This window comes from Dipodomys merriami, unplaced genomic scaffold, assembly GCF_024711535.1.
Source record: "Dipodomys merriami isolate MVZ:Mamm:240054 unplaced genomic scaffold, mDipMer1.0.p SCAF_34, whole genome shotgun sequence".
NCBI classification, from domain to species: Eukaryota; Metazoa; Chordata; class Mammalia; order Rodentia; family Heteromyidae; genus Dipodomys; species Dipodomys merriami.
The window spans coordinates 491,078-517,958 of NW_027204937.1; the positions used below are offsets into that span (position 1 = coordinate 491,078).

At 47.4% G+C, this 26,881-nt stretch overlaps 1 protein-coding gene across 1 annotated transcript; it reads right to left on the minus strand.

Annotated features, from left to right (window-relative positions):
• Window positions 1-2,246: 2,246 nt before the first annotated feature.
• Window positions 2,247-26,447, minus strand: Dhcr24 (24-dehydrocholesterol reductase). Its single transcript, XM_069987132.1, has 9 exons — window positions 26,102-26,447; window positions 22,093-22,248; window positions 17,072-17,177; window positions 16,380-16,498; window positions 14,412-14,675; window positions 9,760-9,903; window positions 5,352-5,549; window positions 4,831-5,009; window positions 2,247-4,725 (listed from the first exon to the last, which is right to left on the minus strand). Exons 1-9 carry the CDS (start codon window positions 26,330-26,332, stop codon window positions 4,572-4,574), a joined length of 1,551 nt encoding a protein of 516 aa, XP_069843233.1. The 5' UTR covers window positions 26,333-26,447; the 3' UTR covers window positions 2,247-4,571.
• Window positions 26,448-26,881: the final 434 nt, after the last annotated feature.

Genomic DNA, 26,881 nt, shown 5'->3' on the forward strand with positions numbered 1-26,881 from the left:
GACAGCAGATGGACCAGAGGGTTGAATATGAATGACTCCATGGAACTCCCATCTATTCAAAGCCAAGAGTGCTGGTACTTATTAAAGCTCAGATGGAGGTGGCCGAGAATGGCTGAAGTCACAGGGCAGTGTTAGGCCTCCAGGATTGCTCTGTAACCATTCCAGGATGGTTCTGGAAGCTCAGCAGGGCCTCATATTAGGAGACTGCTGACTACAAGGTAGTGTCCAGCCACTGGGACCAAACCAGCTGCACCAAAGTCAGGCCTGTAGGGTTTCCCAGAGGTAGGTCTGTAGGGATAACAGTATGTGTATGAATTTTCCTCCTCCTGTTGATTGTGCTGTTTGAACTTAGGGCCTGGGTGCTGTGCCTGAGTTTTTGTGCTCTAGGCTAGTGTTCTGTTACTTTGAGCCATAGCTCCACTACTGGTTTTCTGGTGATTAATTGCAGCGAAGAGTCTCACAGGGACTTTCCTGCCCAGGCTGGCTTTAAACTGCAATCCTCAGATCTCAGCCACCTGAGTAGCTAGTATTACAGCTGTGAGCCACCAGTACCTGGCTTGATTTGTTCTAATAGTGGCATTTGGAAAACCAATTATGGTAGCCTTGGCATGAATGTTGGTATCGACATTGCCAGTTGGGCTGGAGGGGGTCCTCACTGAAGCAACTGCTCTGGGTCAAAGCAGAACACTCTTTGCTGACCACCAGTGTGCCTCCTTTCTGATCCAAGTCAGCACAGTGCTGCTCTTTAGTCCAGAAGGCCATCTGTGCTAGCACCTGATGTGGTCTAACTCATTAGTAGCCTCAGTATATTTTTTTTGACAACTCACCTGACTTCTTGAGCCTCCCTTTCCTCATCTACACAATGGGGATTAAGTAACACGTTATATACAATTCAAGTATCGAATGATATTTAGGGCTGAAGTGGCAAACATTGTTTTAGTAAATATTACAGTCTGGGTCTGGAACACTCAAAGGTCTACATGTTAAAGGCCTGATCCCTGGATTGGTACAGTTAGGAGGTGGTGGGGCCTTTAAGAGGCAAGGCCTAATGGGAGGTCTATAAGTCATTAGATTTGGGACCTCAGTTACTTGCTCTCCCTCTTGATCCCTGTCTTGTGAATTTCCCTCAACTACATGTCCACTCTAACAGTCTCTCTTGCTCCAGCTCCAAAATAACTAAGCCAGTTGATGGTGGCTGGAACCTCCAAAACCGAGCCAAAATAAACTTTCCTTTGCAAGTTGTCTCAGGTATTTTGTTGGTGATCTAAGCTAACATGAAAGATTTTGCCCTTTAGAGACAATACACAAAATCTAATTTGCAAAACTTAACTGGAAAAGGAATTATCGAGATCCTTGCAGCCAACTTTAGAATAAGACACATATTCTAGGGAAATGCGTATTTTTGTATTTGCATAAAACCTTATGGTATTAAACGAACTACTTCTCTTCACTGAAGTGCACCACACTGACAGTTGGGGTGTTATGTTGCTCTAACAATACTCCAGAGTATGTAGAGGTCTCAACTATGAGTTTATTTCTCACTTCCATAATAGCCCATAGTAGGGTTCTGGGTGGTAGGTAGTTCTCTACACAATGAGTCAGGGATCCAAGCTTCTGACCTAACACAGCTACTTATGTCACTGGTCAGTGAATGCATGGGAGCCAGAACAGACATGAACTTTTTTTCCTATCCATGGGAGAGATGCTTAACCTAAAGATGCATCTGGCACTGGGAAGGCTGAGGAATGGAATGCCTTGTGGACAGCTAGTGTTTTCCCACCAGTTTATAGATGAAGAAACACTCTTATCAGGAGTAACTAGCTTGTCAAAATTAGTTGGTCATAACCAAGTAACAGACATGGGACCGGAGCCAGATGTCCTGCTGCCATCTGGTGGCATGTCTATTGCCTTAGAAGGATGGCACTCTCCCTGACCTGCTGCCATCTCTCACTGAAACCCTGCCTCATTGTCTTACTGCTTCCCCTTCATGATCTGAACCCTGCCCTTCACTTTGTTAGAGGGACTCTACTGGTGAAATGACATTTTCATTGCTAGACAGACCCAAGTCATCAGTCTTAAGAGTCAGATGGGACTAAGACCCAATTGTGTCACTCACCCATACATTTTTAGCTCTTGCCTGTGGATACCTGGGTTCAGAAAGAACATCTTAGTTGGGAACTGCACAACCTACATCTGAATCCTGGTCTGAGTGTACTGTTGTCTCTTGAGAAAGAAAGGACAAAGACTAGCTTCCAGGTCAAACTTTATTTTTACAGAAGCGGCAGACCCACAGCCACAGGAGTGTGTTTTAGAGAAGGCACAGTACCTGTGGCTGCAAGATCCCGATGGGGGAGCCTCATGCCTTTTTCCTTGGTCTCTATGACCAAAGGGGGGGGGGGGGAGAATAAAGATTACACACCACACACTTCCACACCCATCCCACCCGTCTCTTCCCATTCAATAACACCAACAACACATCATCCTAGCCCCAGCCCAAGGGCTCTGGATGGGTAGAGGCTTAATGTTCCTTTCCACATGCCGTTGGCACTAACTTGAACCCTACCCAAAGCCACTGTGTGGACAGATAAGCTGGATTTCAGCTCACCATTCTGGAAGACTGCCTTTCTAGGCAAGATGCTACTAGAACCAAACTGTAATCTGAGGCTAGTGTCTTTGAAGGACTGGATTTTGGTTATGGGTCTAAGGGAGATATAAGCTGCAGGCATCTGGTGAAATGATGGCATGCTCACTGTTGGACTGATCTAGCTCGGGATAACCACTCATCTACAGCAAGTAGAGTCATCAGTCTAGAACCAAGCCAGAATACACAATGACCTATTAGCAGAGCCCATGGCAAAATCTGCATGCTCTGCAGACTAGAGTGAGACTTACTTTTTCCTGTCTCCTCCAGAGGCCAAAAGACTAAGGGGATTCTCTTGCTTTCTGAGTGCAAGTGGACCAATTCCCACAGACCATGCTGATACTGCAACACGAGGCCCTGGGTGGTGGGATTCTAAGAGGATTTTGGCATCTGAAAGGACAAGATGGACACCTGCCTGCCAGTTATAGATGAGCCATTCCAAAAATGGGATGGGAGCTGGCCCTGGGCTGAAAGAAGGACTGTAAATGATGAACTATCCCTAAACGTCACCTGGATTGTTTAGCCTTTCTCAGAATTTCAACACAAAACAAGGTTTTCCATGAGTTTTGCAACCCTGGTATGTGAGGCAGAAAGGCTCCAGGGAGGTCTTATCTGTACCAATGTGACAGGTGAAGAAACTGCAGCTTGCAGGGACAAATGATGTGCCCGTGGCCACACAGCCTGGTGACAGCAGAGCAGGGACCAAAAGCCAGGTCCCTGACTCCAACGCATCAAGGCTGTGACCAGCCTGGCTCAGCTCTTGAATTCTGGCTTCCCTTCCAGAACTCCATTCCCTTTCAGACTGTGGGTTCTCAGCAGGGCGGGGCAGTTCTTAAGCTGAAGTTGCACAAACAACCACACTTCAGTAACAAGGCAGAAAGGACCTCAGGAGGTTCCTTCCCTCTGGAACGGAAACGGAGCTAACTTTCTCTGAGCTCAGGATTTGTTAAGGCACTGAAATTAGCTACAGCTGGGGCAGGGGAACAAAAAGGGGGACCAGGGGCTAGAGAAATCAGTGAAGCTCTTTGCTTCCTGCCCCACAGTGAGCCTCCTAATGGAAGTACCATGGAGAGTGCCACTTTCCCACTAGGTACCACCCCCTCCCCATATGGCAGAGCAGCGCACATGGCCCACTCTAAGTGGTGTGGGGGTATGAGGAGGCTGGCGGGCTAGAGCTAGGAAGAATGGGCCCAGGCCAGGATGGAATCCATCTCAAGATGCCTTCTACAGGAACACAGTAAACAGAGTGGATGTGCAGATGGCTGGGGCAGCCAGCAGGCCCAAGCACACAGGAGAAAGAGGCAGGATGTCACCAAAGATGACAGAGGGAGCTTTGGAATGGACCTGGCTTTGGCACAGCACATCATGGGCCTGCCTGTCCCACATGCAGCCCCCCTGAGATCCAAAGAGTCAGAGCCTTCCTTCTCCCTGCAAGGGGCTCTTCTGGCTGACCCAGACAGTGGCATTGCTATTCCAGGGTGTCCCCTTCATTATTCTAGCCAAACCTGTGCACAGGTGACCTAATCTGGGAGAGGGGGGAACTTTCTGGACTCAACCACTGAGTCCACAGTATTTTAGTCAGATGTGATGCTGAAGAGGAAGCAATGAAAAAACAGCTACTGCTTATGGAGCTTCTGTGTGACAGGTGCTTGACTTAGAAGATATCCAGCAAGTAGGATAGATGAAGAGACTGGAGCACAGAGAGTTCTAAACTGGGACTTGCACTCAGATTTGTCTGATTCCAAATCCCATGTTCTTTCCACTAGCCTGAGCTATCCTGGAAACTCGGCTTCCCAGAAGCAGGACTGTCTGGGTAGGATTTCTGGTGGAGTTTCGTTCTGAAAATGTGGGTCTGAGAAAGCAGCCAAGCTGGAGCAAAGGGAAAACATTTCCACTGCACTTGTTAGTCTCTCCGGGCGACAGGCCCGGGTCAGTGCCTGGCAGCCTTGCAGATCTTGTCATATACCTCGGGGAAGGCGTCCTGGCAGCCTAGTTGCTTCCGCAGCTTATGGTACAAGGAGCCATCAAACATCTCCCAGAACTCCTCTCTGTTCATGTAGCAGTCAGCGTACAGCATCTGGAATCTGCATAGGAAAAAACAGAGTGAGGCTACAGGAGGCAGCATCAGGAGAGGAGGTAGGGAGGAGAGGTGGGTGAGAGGCTGTATGGCTGTGCCCTGAGCCACTCACCCATGCACGCTCCGCACAAACTTCTCCAGCTGCCTCATGCAGGACCTGGCCTCGAAGTGCTTCACGTGTGGCTCCCCGTAGGCACCAATGTCCACGTACAGCTCTGTCTCATCTCCCTTGGGGTGCACCAGGCCCGGCTGGCTGGGCAGGATGAATGGGCACAGCCAGATGGGGTAGACCTGGAGAGGTCAGAGAGGTGGGTATTGGGGCTTTTATTCCAGTGGGTGACAGGCTTGTGCCTATACTTTACCACTTACTCAAAGGGAAGCTTTGCAGCATCCCCTAGGGGCCCCTTGGCAGCCCCTGGCTGAGACACTCTGACTTCCCCCTACGGGAGTGCTCACCAGCAGGCCCTATGACCAGCAGTGAGTGGGTCAGGCCTCTGTAGCATGGGAAGGCCATATCTCATTTTATGGCTGGGCAAACCAAGGTCTGGAGGGGTAGGGGTGCCAAGGTGTGTCCCCTAAGCTCAGGGTAGAAGGTGTGACTCCCATAGGCCTTTGCCTGTCTGCACAGCTCACATGGATGTCATTGTGGAAGGTGTGCAGGGCCTGCATCAGGCACTTCATGGGCACCAGCATGTCCTGCACCACGTGGTGCTGCTCGTAGAGCTTGCGCAGGGTCTCGCCCTGGGTCAGCTTCAGGAGGGAGATCTTGGGAGGAACCATCCAGCCAAAGAGGTAGCGGAACACAGGGTTGTTTCCAAAGGGGATGATATCCTGAAACACAAAGAAAGGGTGGGGATGGGTGAAGGAGCCAAAGGCAGAGTGTTTCTACGTGCAAAGGGCTGGGGCCAGATCCTCTTTCCACACTCAACATACACAAATCAGGGCACTTTCCTTCCCAGATCAGGAGGGCTTGAGGGGACCTGGGGTTTTGCCTGGGAGAACCTCAGTATCTCAGCTCTGGCATTTACCAACTGTGATGGCCTTGGGCTAGTTACTTATTGCTTCTATTTTACCTTCTTTATCAATGGAAAGGGACTTAGGAGGCTAATAAGACAATGTGTCAAGACACTAATGCCTAGAACAAAATGAGAAGTTGGCCATGAATCCTGGACTCCTTATTGAGGTCAGAATGGCTGGCACAGAGCAGGCACTGAGCAAAGAATATGGGGGGAGGGGGGTGGCGGCGGGGGAAGAGATAATCACAGAGCTCAAGCCAGTTCCCTAAGGTCATTCCTCAGGGAAAAGCTCCAACTGGGTTGGGAGAATGGGAGCCCGACTTGCCGATTCCTTGCTCAGAGCCTAACCATTTTCCTGCCTCCCTGGAAACTCTGTCTTCAAGTCATGAGGAAAGAACCGCCTCCATCTCCTTTGTCTGTTCCAGCCAGATCCTCCCTGGGGGTCTTCTTCACCTGCCTCACAGTCTGCCTTCTAGCTTCCAGTCTTGATGTCTTCCCAAGTGCCACTGTCTCCACAGTTCCCACTGCAAGCATCACCTGCCCATCCTCCCATGTAGCTACCCACAGGCACAAGTAGGCCTCATTGTGAGCTCAGGACCATGAGTCTCAGCAGTCTGGCTGGCCAGCTGATCCTGGAGTGTACCAACTAGTGAATTCTCACGGTTAGAGACAATTGACATTTCCTCCCTCCATGAGCTTTCAGCAATCCTGCCCCAGCTGGAATCATGCCTCCCATTTCACTGAGAAATTACAGGCAATCAAAAGGGAGTACCCGCTCCCTCCCACGACCAAGTCATCCCCTCGTTCCTAGTGACCCTCCCCAGTTGTGCAGCTTCCTTCCTATTATGCTTACACCATATGGCCAGCTCAGTACCTGGCACAGAAGCATCCAAACACACCCTTTCCCTCGCAGTCACTCTTCCCCTCTCATCAACAAACAGCATAGGTTTATAACCATGCCTCACCTCTCCCATCTTAAAACTGGCACAGACACAAGGCACCTTCCCTTGGTCCCACACCCCTTCCCCAGGTCTCTCATTCAGTGTCCACAGATACTGCCTGGCAGGAAGCCTCTCAGACTGGTTCTATCCCTACATCCTTGTCTCCGATTCTCTTTAGAACCCATAGGTCAGGGCTATCCTCCTCAAAGTCACTGATGATTGCTCCAGGGCTAAGTCCCAGAGGCCATTTCTCTATCCTCACTCCTCTTAGCACAGGACATAGGTGCTCATCTTAGTCTTCTTTTTTTGTGTGTCAGTCATGGGGCTTGAACTCAGGGCCTGGGCACTGTCCCTGAGCTCTTTTTGCTCAAGATTAGTGCTCTACTACTTTGAACCATAGCTCTACTTCTAGTTTTCTGGCGGAAAATTGGAGATAAAACACCAGTGCCTAGCTTTTAAAAATATTTATTTTATTTTTTATTGTTACTAAAAAGGTGATGTACAGGAGTATGGTTGTGTATGTCAGGTAAAGAGTATATTTCTTTTGACAGTGTCACCCCTTCCCTCATTCTTTCCCAGATTTTTCCTCCCATCCCCACCCACAAGTTGTATAGTTCATTTTCAACATAGTGTCTAGTGAGTATCACTGCTACATTTGTTCAACTGTCTTCACCATTTCTTGCTTCCCTCTTCCCCTCCCAAAGACAGATAAATGGACAAACAAGAAAAAAGGGCAAGAAAACCAAAGACAAAAAACCTCTTGTTTCCATTTCCTGGAGTTCATTTTGATAAATATTATTTTATATGATTCATCTTACTTCTTTTTTTTCTTTTCTTTTCTTGGTCAGTCGTGGAGCTTGAACTCAGGGCCTGGGCACTGTCCCAAGCATCTTTTGCTCAAGACTAGCACTCTACCAACTTGAGCCACAGCATCACTTCTGGCCTTTTCTGTTTATGTGGTACTGAGGAATTGAACCCAGGGCTTCATGCAAACACTCTGCCATTAAGCTATCTTCCCAGTTCTCATCTTCTTGAAACACCATGTTTTCCTAGTTCCCACCCACTCTGACTGATAGCACCTTCTCTTCTGCTGACTCCTTCTCAAATTTTCAGGGCTAGGCTTTCACACCCTTCTTTTCTTATCTATGCCCAGGGCTGTAAGTAGAACTTGCCTGTTCCTGATTGCCCATATTTTCATGTGTTGCCTCAGTCTCTGCCGAACCCCACAGTCTGGCATCCCACAGAGAAGCATCTCAAGACAACACCACAACACCATGCCTGTAATCCTTTCTCAAATTCTTCCTCCCACTTTTCTTTTTTCTTTTTTTATTTTTTATTTTTTGGGTCCGGTTGTGGGGCCTGAACTCTGGGCCTGGGCGCTGTCCCTCAGCTCTTCAGCTCAAGGCTAGCGCTCTACCACTTGAGCCACAGCGCCACTTCCGGCTTTTTTTCTTTTTGCTTATGTGGTGCTGAGGAATTGAACCCAGGGCCTCATGCATGCAAGGCAAGCACTCTACCACTGAGCCACCTTCCCAGCCCTTCCTCCCACTTTTCATGGCAGTCAAGGGCATACTGTCCATCTGGTTCTTGGGCCTGCAACCAATCACCTGCCCACAGCCCATCTGTCTAAATCTCCTTGGCTGACCATATTTCCCAGGTCTGATACCACTTCTCTTCCCACAGCTGCCAGTCTTGACAACAGAAATCTTCCTTTCCTTTTCTATTTTCATGCCCACTCCCACTCAGCTGTCAAAGATATACACATATATTTAAACTGTGCTAGGGTTTGAATTCAGGGCCTTGTGCTTGCTAGGCAGGCACTCTCATTTGAATCATACCTTCAGTCCATAGATAATCTTTTAAAACAAAAACGAGGGCAGTCATTTTCTGGCTCAAAGTCCCCACAGACTATCTTTCACATCTCGAATAAGACATAAATCCCAGCTTGACTATAAAGAGCCATGTGATACAGCCTTTGGCGGCTGTCTGGTCTCACTCCACATCATGGCTTCAGCTAAGCAGCCTCTTGCTGCCTTCTAAACACACGTTGTCTGCTGAGAAAATTCCACTGGTAGGTGACAAGGGTAGAGCCAAAGTCCTGCCTCACACAGTGTATATATATCAACAATCTAAAAGGAAAGTTAAAACATTAAATATAAGAACTGAAACTTAAAGCTTAGAGGAAAACAGAGACATAAATCTCCATGACCTGGCATTTGGTAATATTAGTCTTAAATAAAAGAAACAACAGAATGAAAAATAGGTAAGTTAGACCTCACCTAAATTAAAAACATACATAGCAAGAGTCACCAATGAAGGGAAATGTACAGAACAGGAAAATACATGCAAATCATTTATCTGAAAAGTCTAGTATCCAGAATATGTAAAGAACACTTACATATCATCAACAACAAAAACCACACAACCTAGTTAAAATGGACAGAAAATCTGAATATACACTTCTCCAAAAAAGATAAATAAATAGCCAACAAGCACATCAAATGATGCCCAGGATCTCAAGAATAAACTATAAACTCAAACCACAATGGTATCACTTCACATCCCCTAAGATGGTTATACTAATGATTTGTAAATCAGGAAATAATAAGTGTTTTTGAAGATGTAGAAAAATCAGCACCCACACATTGCTAGTAGAAGCCACCATGCTAAACATTTCAGTAGTTGCTCATTAATAAGACACAGGTGTGCCATATATTCCAGCAATACCACTCCTTACATTAATATACATGCCACAACCACAAAAGAACTGCCCTCCCACACTGGGAAGGATCCATCTGCTTGGTGAGGCTGGAAGTTTCCCAAGGGTGGAGTGGGTCTATGTTTCCCAGAGTCTGGCTCCACTCCTGACACCCTTGGCCAGTTCCTGGTGCATACTCATTGCAGGTGGCCATTTCCTCAGCTCAAAATGAAACAATGGCATTGCAGTTTTAAGAAGGTGTTGGGGTCCCTCAGGACAACACTGCTCCCTCCCTGAAGAGAGGAGAGCATGGCTACAATGCTGACTGCTCTGTTCTCTTCCTGGTGGCCAAGAGGAGCCAACAGCATAGGGAAATTGAGCCTTACCTGGAGCTCCCAGAAGATGCTGCGAGTGTGGCGGTGGTAGTAGTGTCGCAGGGGAATGTACTCAAGGCCCTCCTGGTTTGTCTTCAGGTAGTTCTCCACGTGCTTGAAGAACCAGGGCTTGTAGTAGTTGCCAATGCTGTTGAGCTGTAATGACAGACAGTATTGTGATCAACCCAGAGACACATGCCGGAGCCACCAGGGAGTAACAGATATGGGCTGTTTAGCACTCCTGGCCTTTCAAAAGCTCTGTTGTGTGGATCACTGCTTTTGAGAAAAAAGGAACCCAAAAGCTTTCTTGAAAGCCAGGCACGGTCAGGCACAGCAGGCACTCCATAGCAGAGAAGCTCAAAGACTGTAAGTGGTGTGCACGGGGTCACACAGCTGGCATCTGGAAGTCCAGGGGACTTTGTGACTCCTCTCAGCTGGTGTTCCTTCTTGATGAGAACAGAGTGCAAATGTGAAGGGCAGACACCGCTACGATGTGAGTCTGTGCAGGCGAGATTCCTCCCCCTGCCCTCACAAGGCCAGCAAGTACAGTCTCTCATCACCATCTTCTGCCACAGCATTGCTGAACCAAGCTTCACAGTCCCCTGGGCTCAGCACTCCCTGGATCTTCCTTCACCTGGAGGAAGCTCACAAGTGAGCTCACATGGTCCCTGGCACTGGGCCTTTTGCCTAAACCATACACTAACCCACTGTCTTCTTCATTCTCAAATGGTCCAAGTCTCACTGTGCTGTGTGTTCTGAGCTGACTGTGCTGCCCCACCTTGGTGCCCTCACCTATGACATGAACTCTGGGTAGCTGCTCTTGAGGAGCAGGGAGACATCCAGGGGAAGGGGGTCAGGCTTCAGAAGTCTGGGAGCACTGCCCCAGGAGCTGCTGGGGCCAGACCTTCCCAAGTCCCCCAAGCTGGATGACCTTAAGTAGGTTACACCCTGAACTTGTGTCTTGACAATAAGAACACAGGAGCTTTTCTTTTTTCCTCCCTGAACAGGAGCTTTCTGAGCCATTTGGATATTACACACAGACACACAGACACACAGACACACAGACACACAGACACACACACACACACACACGAGTCAGCAATGAAAGGAAGAGAAAGGTACAGAACTCTTTTGTTATTAAAAAAAATAAAAAATCAGGACCATCATAGGGAGAGAAGACAGGAAGAATGACGGTGTGTGTGGAGGGGGTGGATCAGATTGAGTGGAATGAATACATTCCATATGTGTGGAATGGCAACAACGAAATTTCCTATATAACTAATGTCAGCTAATTGTTTTTAAGACTGTCCTGTATACTGTGATACTGTACCAAGTTGCCTTTTTACAGATAATCTTTTCTACTTACCTGGCTAATCTTATGTAGGCCCCGAACACTGCTTCCCTAGAATGGTTGGAAGGGCTGCCAGAAAACAGGACACAGTAGCGTACAGTACCTGGCCCACAGTGGCGAGCAGTTCTCTCAGTGGGGCCTGCCCTGCCATCTACTTGCCACACTGTCTGCTGGAACCAGGCAACCCTTTGCACTCAAGCTCCACAGGCAGCACCTGGAGCTCATCCAGGTGCCACTCTCCTGAGGAGCTTCCTCTGGGGTGGTTAGAAAACTGGGAACTGCAGTGGGCTAGGAAATTAGGGCTCAAGCATCTGTTCTCAAACTTGTCTTTGGTGTGGGTCATATGGGGCCTCTACTCAGTAATGAAAGCAGACTGAAACTCAACAGGAAACAGAGCTACTTTATCTATGCCAGGAGAGGCCTGGTTGCACTCCTGGCAGTGGTACCTGCCGTAATGAACTTGAGACCTGGGGTACTGCATACAGGTGTCCTGGTACTCAGACTCAGGAACCACTGGATCTGAGAAGCCCAGGAAATCATAAAGAAGCTGGATCATCTGTTTCTCCTGGGACAGGAGTCGGCTGGGGAGACCAGAGGCCATGCAAGCTCTGTTTCTAGCCCACGTACTCCCACAGCCAAGCCTCCTTACAGCCTCTTCTCATGGCAGAAGTGGACCTTACTCCAGACATTGCTGGCATAGAGTGTTTGCAACCTTTCAAACCAGGATATTTGCAAGAAGTGCTCCTAAAAATGAAATGCCCACCCATGCAATGGCATCTACCACTCTGTTCCCATTGGGTGTCTGGGCCTTGCTCACTGAGCATTGAGCAGGAAAACATCTCTGCTACTGAGCCAAGGAGGACTCTGAGCAAGCCCTTGGGACCATGTCTCCTTGTACACAGGGAATCTGGTGAGTTGTTCAAATTTGAAAGCTGTACAAACCCATTTGCCAGTTAGTGAGATGGCATTTAACATATCAAATGACAGCAAAATGATGCTGGTACAGTGGGGGTGGTGATTCCCCTTGATCCTTTCCTTCAGCTTTGTACTGTGAAAAGCTCTAAGGAAGAGCCTTGGAGAAGCCAGATAATCTCTCGTTTGGATGTCCCTATTAGGTGACTGGAGGCTGAGGACACACACTGATCAGGTTTCAGCCCAGGGAAGGCCTGAGCACCTGGGCTCCATGACCAGTGTTACCTGACTGCTCCAGGACCCTCTCTTCCCTCACCACAAAGCCCTCAGGAACCTAGGTTCATGGATGATTTTAAATTCTAGAAGATGCTATGTGAGGGAACCAACATTGAGTCGGGAATTAAGAGGCTGCTCCAGAGTTAGCATGCACCTCAGTGACAAAGCACTTGCCTATCTAGGAGCATTTGTAAGGCCTGGGAAAGGGGTCAGAATCTGCTCTGTGCTTGCTGTGTTTCCTCAGGGGTCTCTTTCCCCACCTGGGCCATCTTTGTTTACCTTGAGAGGGTCACAATTCCAGGTGATTTTCCAGACCTTTCTAATTTTAAATGTTTTAATTACACAGGCGTAGATCAAGACTGTTTCAGAATAAATATCCTTTGATTCACTAATTCTACAAGATATCTTCAAATTACACACAGAAGACAAAAGATGTAATTAAAATAATAACAACAACAACAACAAAAAAAACTGGAAGCAACTTAAATTCCCAACAATGACACAGTACTTCAGTAAGCAACATGGCACTCTTCAATTCTCTGTTCTGTAGACATTAAGATAGTCACGAAGCCCATACAACGTAGGGAGACACTTTTCACACAAAATCCAGTCAATTTCAAGACAACAATAGATAATGACAAACTGGAAAACTGCAGACACTTGAGTTCACAAGAAACTAAAGAACTACAAATTAAAAAGAGGCCCTATTTTTAACCTTATCAGATTGGCAAAAATGAGTGATACTACCACTAGAGTTGGCAAGAATGCAGGGAAAGGCTTCTGCCACATGGCTGCAGGAAATGGGCAAGAGCACAGCTCTCCTAGGGTGTCTCACTCTTCAGTGTTCTGCTTATTGGACTTAATAACACAAATATTTGCACTAAAGGGCAAGGAAAAAGCTGGGTAGCAGATGCCTATAACCCCAGCACTTGGGAGGCACAGGTAGGAGGATCTAGAGTTCAAGGCCAGCCTGGGCTACATAGCAAGACAAAAAGCAATAAAACAAACAAAAAAGAGAATGGATAGGTGGTGTAAGAGTCTTAAATCTTCAATGCCATCTTACTTGTAAGAATAAAATAATTTTAGTCAATGCATAATTTAAACGTTCAGTAAGTGATGTTAGGCCAATTATTTCCATACAACAATAGGAATGACACACAAATAGTTCTTGAGAAATGCAGAAGGGATGGTTATAAAGCTTTTTTTTTTTAATTGTGAAAATACCATGTAGAGGGGTTACAATTACTTGGGCAAGATAATGAGTACATTTCTTCATTCATTGTTGCCTCCTCCTTTGTTTCCCCTTCCCATCTCCCACCTCCCCATTATAATGCTTTTGTAATCAAACAACATGTATTGCAAGAAGAAGTACATTAGCAATAGTTGGCTTTGGGTCATGTTTGTAGGTCAGTCTTTGTTTAACCTCCAAGTATTGTATGTAGTATAAGTTGAACGAGTGTCCATCTGGATCCCAAGGCATCAAATCAACTACTATAGAAATTACATTAGCCCTTAGGACCTCAGTTTCCTCTTGGTGAAATGAGACTACAGCCAGTGCTGATGGATTACCTCTATAATTCTATCTCTTCAGGAAGGTGAGATCTGAGGATTGCAGTTCAAAGGTAGCCCAGGCAGGAAAGTCTGTGAGACTTTTATCTCCAATTAACCATCAAAAAGCCCAAAGTGGAGGTGTGATTCAAGTGTCAGAGCACTAGCCTTGAGTGAAAAAGTCAAGATAGTGCCCGGGCCTTACGGATAAGTCTCAGCACTGTCTGTCTGTCACACACAAACACACACACACACACACACACACACACACACACACACACACACACACACACACACACACACACACACACACGCACGCACGCACGCACGCTCACTCACTCACTCACTCACTCACTCATACAGGCAATGGGGCCACTATGAGAAGCAGACAGTATACCTCTCAAGACACATTCCTGGCAGGTGGCAGGAGCAGAGGAGATAGAAGCTTTCATTGTCATCTGAAAGTGGGGTCAGCTGCCTAGACCCCAGGTAGGTAGACCCAGGGAGTAGCTTCATAGAGGCTCAGTCCCATCCCACCCCACGCTCCCCATCTCGTCTTAGTCTTTGCCTGGCCTACCTTGGTAGAGTCCACTTCATCTGTCATGACTCCTGTCATGATGACGGCCTCATCCAGGGAGTAGAGCAGCCCTTCTACAAAGTGGTTCTCTGACCGCCGTGATTCTTGGGTGAATTTGTCACAGATGGCCTCTAGGCCATGTACGGGTTCAAACCGCAGCTTGACATACTTCTTGGCAGGGATGATACGGATCTCAGCAGCCACCAGGAAGCCCAGGGTTCCACAGGACCAGGGCACGGCATAGAACAGGTCTGAGTTTTCAGACTGTTGAGACAGAATTGATACATGTGGAGGACTTGATGTGTGGATCCCAGGCCATGACACTTAGTCAACTGGGGAAGCTGGGGTCTCTGGGCTAATCTGTCACCATCTTGCATGATAGGAACAAAGACCTTTTCTATCTGTACTTAGTTTTCCTTTGATATTTAAGCTAATATGCCCTCAGCTGCTTGCCAATCATGGTTGCTCAGCAAAACAGCATCCTCCCCCTTCCATCTAGTCACAGCCACTTAAGACACAGGCTCCCCACGAAAGAAGTCATGACTAGAAATGTCCAAAGACCCCAGATAGGGGACAAAGAGGCAAGGGATTCCCAGACCAAGCTAATCAAGAGCTAAACCCTTGCTAAGAGTCAGGATAGTAGGAAACATGAGAAAGTCTTTGGCTATAAGAGCTTTTCCCACTCCACTAGCTTGTGGGATCTCCACTCACCCCAACACACAGCTTAGAGATAATACTATCCTCTTGAGAGATAAGGAAAAGTCAATCTCCCAAGAGGTGACCTGTTTTCTCTAAGGTACCCTAAAAAGTCAGCCGCTCAGGCAAGATGGCCCAACTCAGCATGCAGTGTTCCTCCTTCAGTGCCTCCTCGACTCCACAGATCTTTTCCTAATTGCAGTGTTTTCTTGTTTTGACATCTGTCTCAGGAGATCACTGCCTTTTCCTCTGGCCATTCTAATTTAGACTTTTTGATTCTAACAAAGCACCTTTCCAACAAATCTATGTCAACCCTGCAGGTACTCCTTGGGGGTGGGCAGGGTAGGCTGCAGGAGGGCAGAGGCTGAGCTTGAGTGGTCTCCAGAGGGCCAGCAAAAGCCTCTGGAATAGCAGAACTGGCACAACCAATGCCTAGTTGGGTTACCAGCTCATCCTTCTTTCTGATCACAGTAGTAGTAACCAGTTGGCAACTGCCTGCCAGAATCTAGGCTTGGAGCTTCACATACAGAACCTACTTACACTTCCCGAGTACGCATTTGTCAGGAGTCTTGGCCTTGATACAGGCCTTTGTCTGTTCTCTGTTGAAAATAAATAGGTCAAAGACAGGACCCCAGTGTCAGCAAAGTATGCTTAACAGATAGGGTCTTCACCATGGTCCATCTAGCTCAGCTCAGAGCTCCCAAGCATAGTACCTTTTCCTCACTCCCTGAAAAATCCACTTCAAAAGGAGCTCATGTCCCTCCAATCCCAGAAGCCCCCTTCCATATGCTAGGCCATATCTGAGTGAGGTTAATTAATGTTCCACTCTTTAGGTAAATTGTCTTAAATGACTGTGTCCCACTTTGAGTGACAGAATGAGCTTTTATTGTAACAAAGCAGTTCTTCTAATCTTTTATTCACACCCCACAACTCTGATATACAGCTTTACTACCAATGCCTGACTTCTGCACAGTCAGTCTGGTGTAGCCCAACTGCCTAACTTTGAATCTTACTAGTGTGACCTAAGGCAAGTTTATTAATCATCTGTGCTTAAGTTTCCTATCTGAAAAATGTGGATAAAAATAGTACTGACTTCATTGGGTGTTCAAGATTAAGTGCATTCACAATAGTGTCTAAGCGAATGTATTATTCTTTTGTTATTATTATTGGTACAGCCTGCAAAGGTGTATTTGAAATGAGGCACCCTGGGAGAGCCACTTCTCTGACCCCGCAATCCTTAATACCCTTGGTATGCCCCATTGTGGAACTCACCGGAGTGCATCTCACAAAGCTGCCATCGGCCAGGACCAGCTCATAGGCAGTGCAGATGTGTTGGAACAGGCCATACTTGTGGGATGATGACTCGATGCCTGTGCCCATGATCAGCCCCCCTACAGAGACACATGCCAGTCAGAGCTAGCAGTGATGTGCAGGGCACAGCTTACTTAGGAGCGAAGGGCTTCGATGGGAGTTGAGGGCAGGAGTTTGAGTGGATATGCATACCCTCACTGTAGCCAGCCTCAACTTAGAAGCTTGTGTACTCACTCTAAGAGAGGCTTCAAGGAAAACTGAGGTCAATGGGGTAACAGGGAGCTGTGATCCATGGGAAGATGCTTCCCCTTGATATGAGAAGGATTAGGGCCCACAAATCCTCTGGGAAGAGGGACTAGAAGTATTCTGTGTGTCCCACAGGTAGAAGTGGCATATATAAGTCACAAGGAAGCAGATTTGAGTTGGAAATGAGGAAATGCTATTGAATAATAGTGCTGTCTATTCTGAGCTCCTCAGAAATAGAGTAGTACACAGTGAAAGCCCCATCATTGATCCCAGCAGGTAAGAGATGGTAACTTCTATCCCCGATGGAAGACTGGCCATCCCTACACCAGATGGAAGATGGCCAAGGTCCCCTCGCCCTGATCCTAGGACCATCTGACTCCTCTTGCCCATGAATATGGAGTCCTTACCTACTGTGAGGTCATCAAGCTCAGGCAACACAGGCAGGGTCCAGCCAATGGAGTTCAGCAGAGCAGTCACCTGACCCATGGACACCAGGGGTTCCACACGTACAATCTGTAGACACAGGGAAAGAGATGTCTCAGGAGAAGACCACCATAAGGAGGCTTCTCAAGCTTTCCTACTCAGCTGTGTATTCCTTCTGGAACACTACACTGCCTTTAGTTACAGTGAGTGATGAATCAAAGCCTGTCAAGTTTTTTTTTTTGTCAGTCATAGGGCTTGAACTCTTGGCCTGGGCACTGTCCCTGAGCTCTTCAGCTCATGGCTAGCACTCTACCACTTGAGCCACAGCACCACTTCTGGTTTTCTAGTGGTTAATTGGAGGTAAGAGTCTCATGGACTTTCCTCCCCAGGCTGGCTTTGAACCATGATCCTCAGATCTCAGCCTCCTGAGTAGCTAGGATTACAGGCACAAGCCTGTAATTTCTTCATTTTGCTTATTAAAATGGTTATTTACACTTTGTTGGAATATAAAACATGTCTTGCCTGGGTGTAGGTACCACCCTAAGAGGTGAGGGTGAACGAAGACAGCACAGGAAAGTGAATATGGTCAAAATCATTTATGTAAATGTGTGAAAAACAGAATGATAAAACCTGCTGATACTAAGTTAAGAAGGGGACGAGAGATGAATGACAAAGGGTGTTGAGTCCAATCAAGGTGAATTGCATTCACCTTTGTATGTATCAAACCTCCTTTTACAAATAACTGATGCTAATAAGTAAAATTAAAATGGTGAAACAGAAGAAATGACCAGGAAAGTGAGAAGAAACAGAGATTAAATGATGTAGGCCTATACCTAATTTTATGCCAGTCTAGGGCTTTGAGCTTCAGGGCCCCAGGTTTGTTCAGCTAGTGCTCTACTACTTGAGGTACTCCTCCAGCCCAGATTTTTGCTGGTTAGCTGGAGATTAGAGTCTGGTGGAATTTTCTGCCTGGGCTGGCTTTGAACCTTGATCCTCTAGGTCTCAGTCTCTTGAGTAGCTAAAATTATAGGTTTGAACCCATTATTTTGTATGTTTTATTTAATATATTATACCCACATAAATATGGACTTACACATACATGTAACTGTTGCCTTTTTGTTTTCAAGTTAGTGTTTTGTTATGACCATACTCTCCTTTATCATGAAGCTGAGTGTGGCAGTACATTATCTGTAATCCCAGGATCTGGGAGGCTAAGGCAGGATGATGGCGAGTTCAAGCCCAGCCTAACCTACATAGTGAAACCCTATCTCATAAACAAAAAACCCAAATAAGTATTTGAGCTGGTGGAAAATAAAAGAACATAGACTGTTACTTGCTTAGGAAAAAAAATTACAGCATTAAAGATCTATATTAAAGGGAAAAAAAATAAAGAAAAAAGAAAAATCAATGGCCTAAACCCTTCACCCTAAAAAACTACCAAAAGGGTAACTGGCACTAGTGGCTCATGTATGTAATATTAGCCACTTGGGAGGCTGAAAATGATGGGATTGAAGTCAGAGGCCATCTAGGGCCAACAGCTCATGGGATCCTGTCTCCACGCAAAACTAAGATGGTGGCTTCTATTTGTTATCCTAGTTATCAGGAACCCTAACAGGTGGGTCACATCAGGTATACCTGATGAAAAATGAAACTTTCCTTAAAAAAAAAAAAAAGAGCAAAAATCAGTCTATAGATGTGATTCAGCAGCAAAAGTGTCTGCTTAGCAAGTGTAAGGCCACAAACTCAAACCTAAGTATGGCAAAAAAGAAAAATAAACTACCAAAAGTGGCTCTACCAATTCTTTCTTCAGGGTCTTGTTTGCCCAAGACCCTGGTGTCTTCCCCCAACACTGTAAAAAGAAAAGAAAATTAAACTCAAATAAGAAAAAATGAGAGTAAGGAAGACCACAGCAGAAATCAATGAAATAGAAAAAAAAAAAATCAATGAAGTCAAATGCTAGTTCTTGAGAAGATGAGTAAAATTGATTAGCCTTAAGACAGACTGACAAGGGAGAGCAGAATCAAATGACACAATGACCTGCCATAGCTCCAGGTGCTACAGATGTTAAAAGGACAATGTGGGAATGTGACAGAGTCTGTTGATAAACTGTGCAACCTAATGAACAAATGTCTGAGATCAAAGTTCAGCCAAGAATAAACTCCAAAACACTGATTTTTAGTTTAAAAAATTGCTCACAAAGGAAACTCTAAGCCCAAGTAGTTTCACTTTAAGGTGTCCTTAAAACTTCTAGAACAAAATACAGAAGAAAAACGTTTCACTTTAAGGTGTCCTTAAAACTTCTAGAATAAAATACAGAAGAAAAACCTTTGTGACCTTAGATTAAGCAGAGATTTCTTAAATACAACATCAAAAGTATGAGGTACAGGGGCTGGCAAAGTAGCTCAGTGGTAGAGTACTTGCCTTGCATGCATGAGGCCCTGGGTTCGATTCCTCAGCACCACATAAGCAGAAAAAGCTGGAAGTGGTGTTGTGGCTCGAGTGGCAGAGTGCTAGCCTTGAGCTGAAGAGCTGAGGGATAGTGCCCAGAGTTCAAGCCCCATGACTGACAAAAAAAAAAAGTATGAGGTGCAAAAACAGATGTTAACTGAATTTTATCAGAATTAGTATTTGTTGTTTTCATAAGCATTCTATTTAAAACCAAAATTGGCAAAAGGGCTCACCGAAGAAGAGAGACAAATGGCGAATGTGCACAGAAGGTAGTAATATTTTTGTTCATATGGGAAATGTAAACTAAAACCACCATGAAATAATACACAAACAACTCTTACAATGGCTGGAGTCCAGACTAACTAGGCAGCCGATTTCAGGATAATATGGACCAAAGAGAAATATTGCTGGTGGGGATATGAAATGCTGCAACCATTTTGGAAAACAATGGGGCAATTTTCCCTAAAAGTTATACATCTATCGTGTGACTTAGTCATTCCACTCCATTCCCAAACAGTCTCTTTATGTCTATAAGAAGATGATTCATAAATGTCTACAAGCATTTTATTCATAATAGCCGCAAAATGGAAACAGCCCAAGTGTCCACCAGGTGAATGGATAACCAAACTCGCACATCCACCTAAAGGAACACTATTCAGCAAAAAATAAAGATATCCAGATATTGCTTCAGTGTGGATAAATCTGAAAATTACTACTAAAGAATCTATATATACTGAGTGATTTCAATTATATCAAACTCTAGAAGCTAATTTACAGCGACAGAAAGCAGATCACTATTTACCTAAGGATGAAGGGGGACAGCAGGAAGGAATTAACAGGTGGCATGAGAAAACTTTTGGGGATGTTAGTTATGATCAATTTTCTTGATTCTAGTCTCATGTGTGGACTTGTCAAAAGTTCTTACTTAGCTGGCTGTCCATTTGTTTCTTTTTTTGTCTGTGGGTGTGGGGCTTGAACTCAGGGCTGGAAACTATTCCTCAGCTTTTTTGCTCAAGGATAGTACTCTACCACTTTAAGCCCCAGTGCCACTTCCGGTTTTCTGGTAGTTAATTGGAGATGAGAGTCTCACGGACTTTCCTGCCTGGGCTGACTTTGAACTGTGATCCTCAGACCTCAGCTTCCTGAGTAATTAGGATCATAGGTCTGAGTCACCAACATTCGGCAAGGCTGCACCTTTCTATTGGCACCATTTTTTACTGTATAGCAAGCATGGAGAGTATGGTCAAAGTACATTATATGCATCTATCTAAATATAATGAAACCCCTTTGTATATTTAATTTATGCTAATTTTAAAAAAATCTTTTTTTTTTTTTTGTCAGTCCTGGGTGCTGTCCCTGAGCCTCTTTGTGCACAAGGCTAGCATTCTACCACTTCGGCCACAGCTCTACTTCTGGATTTTTCTGAGTAGTTTACTGTAGATAAGAGTCTCACAGACTTTCTTGCTTGGCTTTGAACCATGATCCTCAGATCTCAGCCTCCTGAGTTGCTAGGATTACAGGTATGAGCTACTGGTGCCCAGCTCAAACCTGTTTTATTTTTTTTTTTTAAGGCAGACATGCTCTCATAAGAAAACTGAAGCACTAGCAAGTAGATTTACCATTCACAATAACTTCTTATTATTGAACATTTCATTATCTTCAGAGAGAAATAAAGGTGTAGCGAGGTATGGTAGCACAGGCCTGTAATCTTAGCAGTCTAAAGGCTGAGCCAGGAGGATTGCCAGTTTGAGGCCTAGTGAGTTCCAGGGCAACCTTGGCTATGAAGTGAGACCCTGTCTTTAAAAAAAATAGAAAAGAAAAGGAAAGGACAAAAGAAGTGATACAGCCCATCTGAACTGGGAATCAATTAAGCCAGATTTTAAGCAGAATTATTAGATGAACCAAAGAGTATGCATTTTGGGGACTATTTAGCAAGTGAGTGTTTTAGGATCCTTTCCACAAGATTTCCTCTCCCGGACACTTTTTTTTTTTTTGGGGGGGGGTCCAGTCATGGGACCTGAACTCTGGGCCTGGGCGCTGTCCCTCAGCTCTTCAGCTCAAGGCTAGAGCTCTACCACTTGAGCCACAGTACCACTTCCGGCTTTTTTCTTTTTGCTTATGTGGTGCTGAGGAATCAAACCCAGGGCCTCATGCATGCAAGGCAAGTGCTCTACCACTGAGCCACCTTCCCAGACCCACACTTACTTTTTTTTTTTTTAACCAGCATACCTCCTTACCAGGAGGGGCTAAATAAGTTCTCTTTTGCTTCTCATTTCAGCCTGATTTTCCATCGACTGTTTATAGATAAATGAGGAGAGTCAAAGATTCCGGAGCTCTCACTGGCCTGTCCAGTGGCTGGGGCTGTGACTACTATCTCCCTCTGGGGGGCTGTGGGGCTTGGGAGCACGGCAGTGTGGGACAGGGATTCTCCTGATGACCATGGGTCTTGGTCCTGTCCACTCTAGGATGCCTGGGCTAAAATCACCTTGCTCATAACTCCCCCCCAGTGCGGTAATGCCTGCCCTACTCCTAAATGCAGCGGATAATACACTCTCACCTGCTTCTTGGTGTCCACTTCCAAAATGTCCATCAGGTTGATCATGATGTTTTTGTGCGTCTTCTTGTACTTGCCAACTCGCAGTGAGACAGTGAGCCAGCCGGGGCGACCCGTGCACATGAATGTCTTGCTGCCCTGCTCCTTCCATTCTCGTACCTATAACCATGAACAAGGCTGAGGTGGCCCCTTCAGGGACCAGAGTAGCTCACAGCTGGGAGGGAGCTGGAAGAGATGCCTCCACTTAGGCCCCGGGAGGTATGGCTGCCCTCTCTATCCTGCTTATCTTTTCCGCTGATAAGACAGAAGAGCCAACTTGTTGCTATAACACAAGGCAAAAACCAGTAAGATCAACGTGCTTTTGAAAACATTATCTTACAAGTGCAGGAAAGATTTTGTAAAGATAATGAGAGTAATAGTCATTTCCTGGAGGCCCCCACTGGGCTCAGCACCTATCGACACTGGTTTTCTAATTCTCCTAACAATCCTAGGAGTTTGGGCAACCCCTTTTGCAGATGAGGAAAATCAAGAGGCAAAAATAACTTGTCCATGGAAGTGGCTCTGTGGCTCAAGTGGTAGAGCGCTAGCCTTGAGCTAAAGAGCTGAGGGACAAAGTCGTTTAAATAAGGATACAGGTGGACCCGTTGCAACAATGACAAGTACAAGTTGTCATGTGGAAAACGAACTTTACAACTTTGGTTGGGGGGGGGGAGGCTTGGGTGGGGGGACGGGGGCAGGGGGAGGCTGGGAAGGGATGCGAAGGGTAAACAAAGGAGGAGGCTACAATGCTTGATAAGAAATGTACTCATTATCTTGCCCATGTAATTGTAACCCCTCTGTACAGTATGTTCACAATTAAAAAAAAAAAGAGCTGAGGGACAGCGCCCAGGCCCAGAGTTAAGTCCCATGATTGATATCACACACACACACACACACACACACACACACACACACACACACACACACACACACACACACACACACACACACAACTTGTCCGACCAAGGTCAGACAGATAGAACCCAGATTTACAGCCAGGATGGTAACTACAGGCCCATAGGACAGATAGGCTTACAGTCAGTCACATAAGAACGGCTAACACCTATGAAGGCTGATTCTGTGCCAAACCCTGTTCCAAGCATGTGCTAATAATTCTCGTACCATTCAAGCAAGCAAGAAGGAACAGGGAAGAACCACAAGCCAGTGGAAGGTGTGCTGTTGGCAAAGCTTTAACTGTAGGTAACTAGGACACAAAACACAGAACAAAGGGTAAGGGTCAGAAACCCAAGCAGAGCCATTCTGTCCATGCAGAGATAGATAAGGGCTGTAGTTCTCATCTATGAGCATCAATTCCTTCTTCTACTTCTAACAGTCCAGGTTCTGTTGGTTCAAGCCAGGCTGATTCTCTTCCACTCCTATAGGCAGGCACATGACAGGTCTGCTGCAATCCTTTTGGCCAAAGTAAACATTTTAGGGATTGGGTTGTCACCCCAGTCACACCAATGAGACTGGTTCTAGATACTCTCTCTTTACTGGGGTGGCTAAACTGGCTGGATCTAAAACCAGAAACAAAGGGCCTCGAAGGAAGACAGATGCCCTGGCAAAGGAAACCCAGAGAAAGCAAGAGTCAGGACATGGCAGATGGAGAGAAAGATGAAGATAGGGATCTTGGATACAGTCATGCCTGAGCCATTTTTATTCCTGGACTTTTTATTCTAGAACCTGAGCCAGCAAAGCCCCTTTTATATCAAGCCAGTTTAAATTAAGTTTCTATCTTTGCAGCCAAGAATCTTGTTAAATACTGGTCAGGCAAGCTGTTCAACACAGGAAAGGGCTTTCCTAAGATCAGATACTACACTAGCACAAGTAGAGGTTATTTAAGGTGCAGGGTTGAGGTGGGAAGAGAAAAGGATTCCTGTGAGTTGGGGGTTAAGGGTGAAATGTGGGATTCTATGACCATGTAGGCCTAGCCCTGCCCAAGTCTGCAGAGGTGTGGGGGAGTGGGTGCTGTATTCAAGCTGGAGGATGCGTAGGCAGGGGGTAAAAGCCATAGAGCTTGAAACACTGGACCGAGTCCTATTGGAAGATAAACAAGACTGGTAGGGAGGCAAGGTCAAGGACAACAACATAGTTTTAGGATTATGTGTAGGCCAAAGAGAGATAGGGAAGGCTCAGCAAAAAAGCAAATTGTCAGACAGGTATCATACCTAGGCATGCAAGGCATGAAGCAACAGAACCAAGCTTGCAAGGTGGAAGAGACAGGAAAGAAAAAAATAAACGAGACTCTTATCTCCAATAAACCACAAGAAAACTGGAAGTGGAGCTGTGGCTCAAGTGGTAGAGAGCTCGCCTTGAGCTGAAGAGCGCGGGAACAGCACCCAGGCCCAGAGTTCAAGCCCCACGACTGAGAAAAAAAAAATGTGGAGCTTTCAGGCTCTGAACTCAAGTTAACCTGAGTTAGCCGCATTTACAAGCTCTGAGGTTCTGGGCTCTGACTCACAGCTTCAACTTCAATCTTTCCCATTAGCACAACAGGTATCATTTAAACTAGGATAGCGGTAAGGACTATAGCTAATGGTGTCAGGGGCACAGGGCAGTTTCACCATAGGGGTTGGGCTGGCCAGACTCCTTGTTTTTTTCGTATACAGTGAATCCTGTTTCATTTAGTTTAATAAAAGAGCTCACTAAGCTGTCTTGAGCCAGAGGTGGTGAATCAGTAAAAGTCTCTGCTAGGAGGGATTGGTCTAATTCAGCCAAGGCAGGGAAGCACAGGTTCATAGTTTGAAGGGGGAGGGGGTGGAGGGAGTGGGAGATGAATGGCAGGTAGATCAAGGATCTAATTTAGATCAAGCATCTAAATCAAGCACAACAGCTAGGAAGTAAGATGCCAATGGAGAGGGAGGGCAGGCTGAGCTCTGAAGCATGGGTTGTGAGCTGCAAACCTCAAGACAGCAGTGCAAAGCACTTTCAGAACTGCATTCTCCTCCCACCGGGCCAAGGTCTAGCCTGTAGTTGCTTTCTGCATCCATCCTTAGGATTTAGTGTGGGGGTACACAGAGCCTGGAGAACACACAGGCTGCACCACCTGCCTTGGGGGGATGGGGAGAGCAGCAGAAAACACACAAGCTCTCTGCAGCCTGATGCCGTGCCCTAAGACAGGAACATAAGGAGGGGCAGAGAAAGCCAAGAAACCACTCAGGCCCCAAACCTATGCCAGCACTGGGATGCGGTGATGGATACTTCGCTGTAGCTACAAGCAGGATCCCAGGCCCCGTGGGCACCAGCAATCGGGGAGCGCATGCGGTTACTGGGCGACGGGCTACTGCATTTGTCAAGAGTGAGTCCTCTGTCGGTCAGGGCTGAGGCTGTCCATCCCAGGTTGGAGGCTGGATTGTACCTTCTTGCTTTCATCCTCTACCCTACACAGCAGCTTGCTGCTGCAACGTGAACTCGAACCGCCAACCTGGCACCAAGGCCCCTCTGCAATCTACCTCCAAGTGCGTTTCCAATCTTCTTCTTTTGGGTGCCTTCACTTCTCCTCACCCTTCCCCCACTTCACTGCCTTGGCTCACACTTACACCAGGCTCTCACCTTAAGATACCTTCCCCAGTCCTTTCTCCTACTTCCCAGCTCCACCTACCGGAAGCCTTTCCTCCTCTGGAATGCCCGAGCCAGCGAATGCTACCTGACAGTCCTCTCCCCGCTCACCTCACGAGCGTAGATCTGCTCGTGCCGCACCTGCCGTGCACGCACTGGGCACTCTAGAAACCTCCAAGCAGTGTTTGGTTGCCCCAGTGCCTTTGCTTATTCGGTTCAGCAGTTCCCCAGCGGCCCCCCACCCCGCGCCCGCGCCTTCAAACGTCGGTCGGTGGCAACCCCTCTCCAACCCCAGCTCCACCTCCGGGAGCTGTCCCCGACGCCCCCGCCCCGCACCCCGGCCCCGCGCCGCACGAGCCGGGGCCGCGGTCCCCGCGCACGCCGCCGCGCGTCCCGCGGCCCCGCCGCCGCTCACCTGCTTCTGGATGTCCCGCACGCGCTGCTCGTGCAGGCGCGGCGCGCTGCTGAGCTTGAATACCACCCAGGCGCGCACGTAGTAATAGATGTCGAAGATGAGCGAGAGCGGCAGGAGGAAGAGGCACACGAACACCCAGCGCTGGTGGATGAGCACGAACTCCAGCCCCTTCACACGCACCCAGAGCAGGAAGAGCAGCGCGCACACCGCCAGCGACACGGCGGGCTCCATGCTGCCGCGTGAGCCCGCGCAGCTCGTCCGTCACCGTCGCCCGCGCCGCACCCGGCTCGGCTCGGCTCCGCGCCCGCCGCGGCCTCCCGGGGAGTCTGAGGTACCCCCGCCGCCTTGCGATTGGCTTAGGTCGCCAAGGTTCGGTGGGCCGAGACCTGGGAAGTGACCAATGGCGAGCCGCGCCGGGGATCGGACCAGGAACACGCGGTTCTCATTGGCTACGGGAGCCCGGCCGCTCCACCCTCTTCTCGCCGACGCGCGCGAGGAGGGGCTGACCCGGGCCGGGGGCGCTGCTGGGGTCGGCGGAGCTTGGGGAGCCGCCGGGGCGACGGCCAGGGGGCTGGGCTCCACGGGTGTTCCCCTCACCGGCGGAGGGAGGGGGCGCGGGGCCGCCCTTCCGCTCTCCCTCAGGGGCGCCCCCGGAGACACGCATCGAGCGGTCACGCGCAGCGTGACCTCCCGTGGGTTGGTGGCGCGGCGGCCTGTGAGTGAACTTTGACTCGTCCGGGTCAAGGTCCTCCCTCCTTCGGGTCTGCCGGGCCTGCCGGG

Bases quoted from the DNA above. Each gene is read 5' to 3' on its own strand.
- Dhcr24 (XM_069987132.1), bottom strand. From the start codon at position 26,332: ATGGAGCCCGCCGTGTCGCTGGCGGTGTGCGCGCTGCTCTTCCTGCTC. The intron at 5,550-9,759 runs GTAAGGCTCAAT...TTTGTGTTTCAG, and splicing joins GCATCTTCTGGGAGCTCCAG to GATATCATCCCCTTTGGAAA. The intron at 5,010-5,351 runs GTGAGCTGTGCA...TGACCTCTCCAG, and splicing joins CCTTCCACAATGACATCCAT to GTCTACCCCATCTGGCTGTG.